Source organism: Festucalex cinctus, chromosome 12 (genome assembly GCF_051991245.1).
Source record: "Festucalex cinctus isolate MCC-2025b chromosome 12, RoL_Fcin_1.0, whole genome shotgun sequence".
NCBI classification, from domain to species: Eukaryota; Metazoa; Chordata; class Actinopteri; order Syngnathiformes; family Syngnathidae; genus Festucalex; species Festucalex cinctus.
The window spans coordinates 28374976-28386009 of NC_135422.1; the positions used below are offsets into that span (position 1 = coordinate 28374976).

Below are 11034 nucleotides of genomic sequence, written 5' to 3' on the forward strand. Positions count from 1 at the left end.
GCACACGTCTCGCCTCACCTGCCACGTTGGAGTCAGAAGGACCCTATTTGTCCTGCACCAGCGTTTCTGGTGGCCCACCATGGGGGTGGACACCCGATCCTACATCACAGCTTGTGCTGTCTGTGCCCAAAACAAGACGTCGACCCGGCCCAGCTTTGAATACCTCCGCCCGTTGCCAATTCCCAGCCGTCCCTGGTCCCACATCGCCCTCGACCTCGTCACAAGTCTCCCTCCGTGAAAGGGTAACACCGCCATACTCACTAACATCGACAGGTTATCCAAAGCTGCACACTTCATCACCCTGGCATTCCGCACGAGGTGATCGCAGATAGAAGCCCCCAGTTCACCTCACCGGTCTGGAAGTCGTTTTGCTCTGCCCTCGGCATCTCAATTAGCCTGTCATCTGGATACTACCGACAAACTAATGGACAAACACAACGCGCCAATCAACAACTGGAATCCGCCCTCCGATGCATGGCCCACAGCAACCCGTCCACCTGAAGCTTTCAACTACCCTGGGTCAAGTATGCACACAACTCCCTGCCTAATACCCTAATACCTATATCCCTGGGCAGGTCTCCTTTCCACTGCTTTCTAGGGTACCAGCCTCCTTTGTTCCTCTCCCAAAAGAAGGACCTGGCGGTCCCATCCGTGCAGGACCACATGAGGCGGTTTCAGGCATGTTTCAGCGCTTGGAGATGCGTCTTGCGTTTGGCTCAGTACCAAGGACCTTTGAGAATGGACTCCAGGAAACTGGCCCCTCGCTTCATTGGTCCCTATGACGTTGACCGAGTGATCAACCCTTGCTTTGTATGCCTCAAGTTGCCAGCCAGCCTCCGTGTCCACACCACATTCCATGTTTCCCGGATAAAACCACACTCTGGACGGACATCCCGCCTATACAGTCAACCGTTTGCTGGATGTCCGTAGCCAGGGCCCGAGGAACATAGCTGGGTCCCGGGTAGCCCAATCCTGGACAAATCCCTCATCCGAGACTTCAACCGCTGTCAGGCGCCGGAGGGGGTACTGTTATGCCGAGGTCAGACTACGCGATTTTTTTGTCTTGTGAGTGTCTGCGTGAATGGAGCATGCACGGGACAAGTGTGATGTGAGCGCATTGCTTGCACTCCCTGCTCCTTAGTAGTGTTTAAAATATGATTTAGCCAACATGAATTAATTTATTAATTAATTAACTAATTAAAAGAGCTATAAAGTGCTGTTGATTGACGTTTCGTTCCCTCTCGCTATTGGTCAATGCTGTGGAACCAAACGGACGACGACGTAGGTGTGTCACATTATGCGTCAAGACGAGCAAAAATTCTAACATGCTAGACTTTCGTCTTGATGATCGTGAACCGTCCCGGACAACAGGCGACCAATCGTTGAACGTGGCACACTACATCAAGACAACCCAAAATCGTTTACGACATGCCCCGTTTGTCCGCGACACATCGTCGGGCTAAAATCGGGCTGTTTTCGTGTAGTCTGACCAAGGCATTAGGGCTTCTGCAGTCTCCCCATGAGCCCTGCTTTTTTTTCATTTTCCCTTTTCCCCCTTTTGTGTGTGTGTGTGCGCGGGTGTGTGTGTGTCTGTGTTGCTCTTTAGGGAAAGGAGGCACAGCTGAGGCAAAGGTCAGGTGTTGGCAATCACCACCAACCTTCTTAAGCCAGCCCTGGACTACACCTTAGCGCCAGATCGTCTTGTCCTGTCATTCAGTCAGTTGTATCCAGCCAGTATTATAATTACCATTGCTGGGGGTATAAATATTTGCGGGCTTGACTGTATATACATGCGCACACGCATGTGAATGAGAGCTGTCTAGCAAGTAGGTTTCAATGGCAATGACAAAAAAACATTTAACAAACCAATGTAGCATCGAAATGACTCCTCAATGAGTTTGAGACACTGGTCTATAATAGATCTAAATAGAAAAGTGGAATGAACTTCAGCAGCGTTTGTTTTTTTTCTTTTCCAAACGCTACAAATATACTAGGTTATTATATAGGTTATTGTTGACCAGCAGTCAGAGATGCATTACCTGCTCGAGCATGTCTTTTGGCAAATCTTCCTGTTCATCCATGGATAGGATTGCTGATCGAATTTCACCATTTGTCAATTTTAACCTGTGACAAAAAACAAAAAATACTATTACAACAAACTATTAAGTGATTGTTCTTTATTGGACGGCACCAACCGAATTACGCTTTACAGTTTGCCAACAGAATTATGGACAAATAATTTACAGGATCTCACAGTGAGTATAATTCTCACATTTTGTTAAATAGGTTATTAAATCTCATCTTTCCATTGGACAAGACTTTACTGCAGTGCAATATAATGTAGTGTACAGTTTGCACAACAATGGTGTCTCCTTAAAATAACAATACACAGCCATTAATGTCTAAACCAGGGGCAGGGAACCCTGGTCCTCGAGAGCCACTGTTCTGCCATTCCACTTCCATGTCTCCCTCCACCTACACAACTGATTTGATGAACAGGATTGTTATCAGGCTTCTACAGAGCTTGCTGATGAGCTGATAATGAGTCAGCTGTGTTGAAGGAGGAAGACGTGGAAAACAGTGAGTACAGGTGTAGCTATGTTCCCTCCCCGGTTTCATGTGGCTTGTTACATGGTCTCACAAGTGAATGGGGCACAGATGTATTACTCTCACATTCTCAACATTCTTGTGATCACCAAATCGCTCTGAGAAAAAATTAAGTTCACATAAGTTCACATACTCTTCCTTCCACTATATGATCCTATCTCTTCCGCAGAGTACCTAAATGATAACAACCCAGTAATCATGAAAACAAAATGATGTCTCTGTAATAATGTTTATCATGGCTTCAATTCTAGTGGCAGTAAAAGTAGTATTTGCATAACGTTATTTAAAATTAATCTGACATACCGATGGCCAAGTGGAGTCAGTGGCCAAAGCACTGAAGCCTCCTCCATCCATTCAACTGCGCTGCTAGTATGATGTTGGGTGTGTTATCTGTTGTTAGGCAGACGAGCTTCTCCTCCTTTAATCTCCATGCTGATAAAGCGTCCATCAGGCCATTGGCAATATTTTCACCCGTGTGGTCCTCGGGCATAAATGACGCTTGGAGGCATTTTGCATTCAATAAAAAAGTGCTCTCGATAAAGTGAATGGTGAAACTCATATAAGGGGCCATTGTGCGGCTGGACCACAAGTCTGTTGCGATGGCGAAGAAGTCAGCTGTCAATAATTCATTTTCCACTTCAATGCGACGCTTGTCGTACAAAGCAGGCAATGCAGTTCATGAAAAGTGGTGTCTCGAAGGCAAAGCATAGCGTTTGTCCAAGGTTTTCACCATTTGTCTGAACACCGAGTTGTCAATTGTGCTAATGGGGCACATTCCTTTTGCCAGGTAATGCGTAATAGATTCTGTTATCTTTTTGTGTCTCTCCGATGTTGATGGGTAGGGGGTTGCTGCGTGCAGCGTTTCAGCGATTAAGGATTGCATTGCGAAGTCCGACGACGCCGTACGCGTTTTCTTCCTCATCATAACGTCATCATAAACCACACAATGGTTGTATTTAAGATGGTTAAAAAGATTGGTCGTGTTGCCGGTGGGTGCAGACACAACCGTGTAACACTTCTTGCACTTGTCTTTGCTCTTCATCAGCCACTGAAAACCCAAAGTGTTCCCAAATAACAGAGTTCTTCTTGCCTTGTTTGTTTGCAAGTCGTTCCGGTGACGGTCCTTCTTCTGCCATTTCGAATGTAGGTATGTGACAAAAAATTTAAACTTGGACTGGAGGAGGCGTACAAGTGCAGCGTGGCTTGCAGCACGCGGGCGAACTGCTACTAGCTAGTAGCACTAGCTTTTTTTGAGAGGGGAGCGCGGCGGAGGAACTCGTTTGCTGCATGCCTCAAAACAACACAACAATATTATTATCCAGTAATCGTTTTGGCACGATTAAGCCCATTTTGTAACCGTGGAGTGTAATAATCGTAATCGTAATTGAATTTCGATTTTAGTGAGCAGCCCTACTCCAAAGTGTATTGTCTATCGCTTTATAATCTTCTCAAATACATCAAGTTTAGTTGGCTTATTCATTCCTTACGCACACTGACCGTGAGAGCAGAATGTTGCAGTTCTGCGCTCTGCGACCATCGATCACAGAAAGCTCTTTGACTCTCCTTACAATGGCATTATCATCGTCAGTTTCTTTCTGTTAAACAGAAAAATTGTTAAATGTTACAATCTTTTGGCATGTTGTACCAAGTACAAAGTGAAATGCAAAAAGCTTTAGTGTCAAATTACTTGTGGCCTTTGGTAAGCTGAGAACGTCTGCTGGAATTCGTCCAGATCCAGAACTTTGAATGCCCTGAGATCGTCAATTTCCGTCCAGATGGTGCCTTTTATTTTGTTCTGTGGGGGGAGAAAAACAATAGTTATCTACTTATTTTTCATCCAATCATTTGGTGTTCTGTCATTATATGAGCGTTGTCTAAACTACGGCCCGCCGTCCATTTTTAGTGGCCCGCGACATATGCAAAAAATGGCATTTGACTCAGTTCAAATAAAATAAAAACAAAAATGTTTGGAGATGATCAAAGTAAGAAGGGAGGGTGCCGAAAAACATAGGTGCTATTAAAGTTTATTTTAGTTAACTAAAATAAACGAAAAAACTAAAATTCAAAGCTACAATTTCGTTAACGAAATAAAACAAAAACGAAGAAAACTAACTGAAACTACATTTTGTGTTTACAAAACTAACTAAAAATAAAACTATAATTATAGCAAAAATGTCCTTCGTTTTAGTCTTTGGTAATTAATTTAATGCATGAGCCTTTGGGGATGATTTTAAATGTGATTTTTAGTAGATTTATTTTGATATAAACCGGAATAATGACCCAGAACAATGGCCCATGGTGATTTTTAAATATTGTGCACAAGTAATACACATTATTAAAAAAAACAAAAAAAAAAAACAACTAAAACTAAAAGTAATACTGAAACTAACAAAACTAAAAACTAAGCATTTATTAAAGAACTAAAATTAATTTAAAAAAAAAACCCTAACAGAACAACCCTGAAAACTAATTTAAAAAAAAAAACTAAAAAAAAACTAAAAAAAACTAAAATGAAAAATTCCAAAACTATAATAATCCTATTGCCATATTACAAATAAATTGGTTTATATACTGTACCATTTTTATAAATATGCAAAAGCACAAAAATTATTTGTGTAATTTTTAGGACTAAACACAATTTCTCATCATAACATTATGTGGCCCTTGTGTCTTTCTGAATTTCTGTATGTGGCCCTCAAATGAAAAAGTTTGGACACCCCTGCATTATATGTACCAGTGAATGGGTGTTATTATTCACTATGCATAGGGGAGAGTGGAGCTTGATGTCAAACTTATTGCACATATTTGTTTCTTGGAATCAATACATCACACAATGGGGTAGATTCACTAAAGTTTTGCATCGCCCTTGCGCGGCGCTAACCGGTAAAAATGGAGCAATCCAGGAGCGCCTAATTCACTAAACACGTGCAGATGGGGAAATCCCTCACTAAGTGCGCTGCCAACCAGATTGCGCCCAGTGCGCCGGCAGTATTTGAGCATATGTAAATTAGGTAATTTGCATACATCTGGTGCATGTTATGCCTACCCCAAATGGAAATGAGACTCATTGATACACAGGGTCTAATTTACTAACTTCAGCGCTAATAGCCACACGCAGTTTGAGTGACGCAAATAACGTTTATGGAAGGCTGGTGTAAACTTGGCGCTTCCTCAAATGTGGGGTCATGACAGCAGTGCATGGTGCCCGACTGCCCGTTCCCCCCAGGCTGATCGGCAATGGCGGGGAGGCGAGGAGATTTTACGATCATGTTTATGTGCCAGATGCATTTGTACGCCCACGCCAACCTCTGAAAATATATTTTTAAAAAACGATCGCACCAATAATTTGAACTGTATGAATGAATTATCTCGTTGTCCTCTCTGTTCTGTACAGATTAATGGCGCTAAATGAGGAAAACCCTTCTGAACCGCTCGGTCCAACCTCGCTTTCTGATAATGTCATTTTTCTCGCAACTGTTAGTATACTACAATGTTCTTGCCGCAAATCCTTTGCCATGTGTTGTAAATCAGGCGCAAATTTGCTCGCAGCTGTCAGTTTTGTGGCCGTGTTTTCGCCAGTATACAATTAGAGCAATATCCTTAGTGAAAAGGTGGGTAACTGGGCGCAGACTGCGGGTGCAGTTGTGGTGCAATATTTTGCGCTATTAGCGGACACAGCGCATTCTTAGTGAATCTACCACAATGGGTATCAGATGAAAGACCAAAGTCTCGAGTACATATTTTGTATTCAAGTAATTTTCATATTGTGTCAGCGAAAATTATAAGCAATCAAATAGACTTAGACTTGACTTTATTGATCCCTTTGGATCCCTTTACATGTCCAGCATCAATAAGAATAGATAGAGTAATAACAATAACAATAGAGAGTGTGAACATGTGACATGTTTCCTCTTCATTGGATAAGTTGTCTCACAATATGGGGTAAGTCACACTGTAATTGCAACCATAATGCTGTTGAAGCATCCGATGAAAATTGTCATTGAACAAAGGTTAAAGCTGCTGTATGAAGGAATTTGCCCAAAAATATCTTTACAATAGCCTTTTTATTTGACCATTTGTAACTCAAACATCTTCTAATTAGTCGATTAACACCTTAGGTGTGTCTTGTCTTGTGTGCAATGTGTATGTGATAAGGGGAGTGTGCGCTGCACACTGTGCAGCCACAAATGTCTGTTTTACCCTTCTTAGACTGAAAATTCTAGATTAAATTGAATTACAAAAAAAAAGCTGGTTCATTCATTGTAGTCAATATTGGGTCCCTTAACAATCCCTGGGGATGGATGGATGGATGGATGGATGGATGGATGGATGGATGGATAGGTTGGATGGATGGATGGGTAGGTTGATGGGTGGATGGATGGATGGATGGATGGATGGATGGGTGGGTGGATGGATAGGTTGATTGGTTGGATGGATGGATGGATGGATGGATGGATGGGTAGGTTGATTGGTGGGTGGATGGATGGATGGATGGATGGATGGATAGGTTGATTGGTGGGTGGGTGATTGGTTGGATGGATGGATGATGGATGGATAGGTTGATTGGTGGGTGGATGGATGGATGGATGGATAGGTTGATTGGTGGGTGGATGGATGGATGGATGGATGGATGGATGATAGGTTGATTTGGATGGATGGATGGGTAGGTTGATTGGTGGATGGATGGATGGATGGATGGATAGGTTGATTGGTTGGATGGATGGATGGGTAGGTTGATTGGTGGATAGATAGATAGATAGATAGATAGATAGATAGATAGATAGATAGATGGGTAGGTTGATTGGTAGATAGATAGATAGATAGATAGATAGATAGAGTCTTAGTCAGGTCTGGCAGCAATACTTGTACCTCAAGTAGTTTGCTCCAGTTGAATGACTTCATTGGGTTTGTTGGCTGGGGAATATTTTTCTGCCTTACACTTCCGAGAGGAGGTCCTGGTGGAGGAGGAGGTGGTGGAGGTGGAGGGGCAAATGGAGAAATACCAAAAGCTGGCGCCACTCCCGGTGGGGGAGAAGGTGGAATAGGAATAAGAGGAACCAAACCTCCTGGTGTCAGAGGAGGTCCACCTGGAACACTGGATGTCTAATTAAAGCAGGAATTTTGGATGTTAAAAAAAAGCAATGATTGACACAGTATGTGTCAAGTAAAATAAATAAATACATTAATAATAATTATTATTGTTTTGGCAATTGTGGCTGTTTAGAATTAATTTCATTCCTATATGGTTATAGACGTCTCAACAATTACTATACATAGTGGATATCTCACATGCATTTTAACATGCATGCATAACCAGATCATTAATAAACTTATGGAAACTTTAAATTTAAAGTGTATGCAGTATTATTTGTGCGTGTGAAATGCAGAGGCATTGGTTTCAATTCTTGGATAAATATTTGATTGTTGTTTTGCAAACATACAGAGTCGAGTTGCTGCAGCCGAGCAGACAATTCCAGCAGTTGTTGTTCCGCTTTTTTGTGGTCGTTGCACTCTCGCTCCAGTTTGTCTTTCAACTTGTTCAGCATTGCCATCATGTCCTCTTTCTCCTTATTCTTGGCCTCGCACTCCCTTTCTTTCTTTTCAAAACGTTGTTTTAGTTCCTGATGATCTAGAAAAAGAAAAGTTGTCTTTCAAAATTCCAAGAAATTAAACCTGCTGATAAAATAGTATGATAAGCTATGCATATGCGGCAAGAGCAATTGTATCATTGACTTACTTGAACTTGATATTTACATTCTACTTTGAGGGGAAAGCACAAGCAGTGGGAATCACAGAGTAAATTCAACATAAAAACAGATTAAAGTATAGAAAGTGTATTACACATGATGCAGTCCGGTAACTAACTAAATACAGTATAGTGTTTTCTTTAGGGGGAGTGTGACTTTACCGTGTTTGTTACAATAAAATCATTGGAGTAGCAGGTAGAAGAGTAAAATACAAAGGAAAAAAAGAATCAACAAAAGTATATTAGTAGTGTAGTAGTATAGTATAATTAGGGTAGTTACATTGATTCCCTAGCTACCACATCTTTAAGCCAATTTATTTTGAGTCACTCACTGTGCCTTATACTACGACGGCGTATTAGGGCCACGTACAAATATATATATTTTTTAGGGGGCGGGCGCAATATGACGAGAAAAAAGTGGCAAATTTGCCACTTTTTAAAGGTCCCCTCATATGAAATGTTCACTTTTGTGTGTGTGTGTGTGGGGGGGGGGGGTGTTGACATAGGAATGCCTTACCATAGCCTGACTAAGTCCCAAAGTTGTGAAATAAACGACCCGTGTTTCCCTTTCCTATGGCCGTTTGTATCACATTAGCTCAAACAGCACTCTCAAAATGGGCTGTTTCAGCAGGTCGGTTTTACACGTCACGAGCTCAGCGCGAACTCCACCCTCACAATCTTCAACCCCTCCCAGAGCAAACAAACAGCAGCAGCAGGAGGACAGCATGGTCCACGATATCTCCGGGACGGAGGGGATGTGTTCATGTTCCCCGTAGGACTTATGGTTCGACCGGTATGGGTGTGTCAATCCATCTCCCGAGAGTCGGGTGGCTGATTTCGCGGCGCCGTATCTCCGGACCGGAAGGTCGTGGAGGGCCGTTACCGACGCCGTTGGAAAGCCAAGGTCGAGCCAGTTCCGGGAATATGTTCATTTTCCACGTAAGACTTATGGTTCCACCGGTACGGGGGTGTCAATCCCAGTAGCTGCACCCGGAAAATGTGCATCATGAGGCGGATTAGCAGCCCTGACAGTTTGTGGCAAATATTTAACTGACGACTGCTTCAATGAATTTGGGACAATACAAACGTGGATTAGCAGAACATCTTTCACTTATCCCAGGATCGATAACAACTAGGGGTGTGAATTGCCTAGTACCTGACGATTCGATTCGTATCGCGATTCACAGGTCACGATTCGATTCGATACCGATTAATCCCGATATGAATTTATAAGTCGATTGTTGCGATTTTTTTCATTCAAATTTAGAAAATACTAATCAGTAAGCTTGTAGAGTGTAAGATTTATATGAAAATGTATTATTTATTTATCTGAAATTTCAGTCTTATAGAGGTTGTAATCCGTTTCATGTTTGAACAGCATTAAAATAAAATATTTAGGCTTAATGTTCCATTCATATAACATTCTTCCATGCTCAAGGTGTGAATCCCAAAAAAATAAAAAATAAATTTGATTCTGCCGATTATTGAATCGATTCGAGAATCGCGCGATGTAGTATCGCGATATATCGCCGAATCGATTTTTTTTAACACCCCTAATAACAACTATTGAAACTAATGAGCCAATATTACTTCAGGTGCAGACGTGAAGTAAACAGGAGCACACGGAAAAGATGAGACTTGGCCACGCCCATCTCATTTTGTAGTCAAAAACACACGGAAGTCTGGCGCGCCTTGGCCACGCCCACCAAAATCCGCTCGGTTGATGCTAGGCTAACGGTAGACCTTCCTCGTGGAGACTGCAACTCTACAAGGTACAATTTCGTGAACATTTCCTTTGATACAGTATTAGGAAGTTCAGAGGATGATTGGTGTCATTGCTGCAAAGCTCATAACAAGGGATCTTTTATATGATGAGAAAAAAGTGGCAAATTTGCCACTTTATGAACTGACAACTATGATATTGTTAATCTCTGCTAAAGCAATTAATATCTCCTGTGACTTGTGTAGCGTGACATATGTGTTTCCTTTCACACAAACACACACACAGCCGTGCGGCGATAAAAAAAAGTGGCAAATTTGCCACTTTATAATAGGACGAGAAAAACAGTGGCAAATTATAGGACGAGAAAAAAAGTGGCAAATTTGTCACTTTTTTTCTCGTGATATTAAAGAGTGGCAAATTTGCCACTTTTTTTTTCTCGTGATATTAAAAAGTGCCAAATTTGCCACTTTTTTTTCTCGTCATATTAAAAAGTGCCAAATTTGCCACTTTATAAAGTGGCAAATTTTCCACTTTTTTCTCGTCCTATTATAAAGTGCCAAATTTGCCACTTTTTTTTTCTCGTCATATTAAAAAGTGCCAAATTTGCCACTTTATAAAGTGGCAAATTTGCCACTTTATAAAGTGGCAAATTTGCCACTTTTTCTCGTCCTATTATAAAGTGGCAAATTTGCCACTTTTTTTTTTTCTCGTCATATTAAAAAGTGGCAAATTTGACACTTTTTCTCATCATATTGACCCCTCCCTCTAATACATATATATATATCCATCCATTTTCTTGACCGCTTATTCCTCACAAGGGTCGCGGGGGGCGCTGGCGCCTATCTCAGCTGGCGGGGGACACCCTGGACTGGTTGCCAGTCAATCGCAGGGCACACAGAGACGAACAACCATCCACACTCACAAGCACACCTAGGGACAATTTGGAGTGCCCAATTAA

The 11034-nt window shown here is 41.9% G+C and overlaps 1 protein-coding gene across 8 annotated transcripts in view; it reads right to left on the reverse strand.

Annotated features, from left to right (window-relative positions):
• Positions 1-11034, reverse strand: part of LOC144031240 (disheveled-associated activator of morphogenesis 1-like) — a 94065-nt gene that overhangs the window by 25054 nt on the left and 57977 nt on the right. For 7 of the 8 annotated variants that reach the window (XM_077538148.1, XM_077538140.1, XM_077538144.1 and 4 more), the window contains 5 exons: positions 8049-8236; positions 7477-7710; positions 4295-4402; positions 4105-4202; positions 2040-2124 (listed from right to left, as the gene is read on the reverse strand). In XM_077538148.1, coding sequence (XP_077394274.1) covers positions 2040-2124; positions 4105-4202; positions 4295-4402; positions 7477-7710; positions 8049-8236 — 713 coding nt within the window. The remainder of the gene's footprint in view (positions 1-2039; positions 2125-4104; positions 4203-4294; positions 4403-7476; positions 7711-8048; positions 8237-11034) is intronic. The other variant, XM_077538141.1, reaches the window with a different exon arrangement.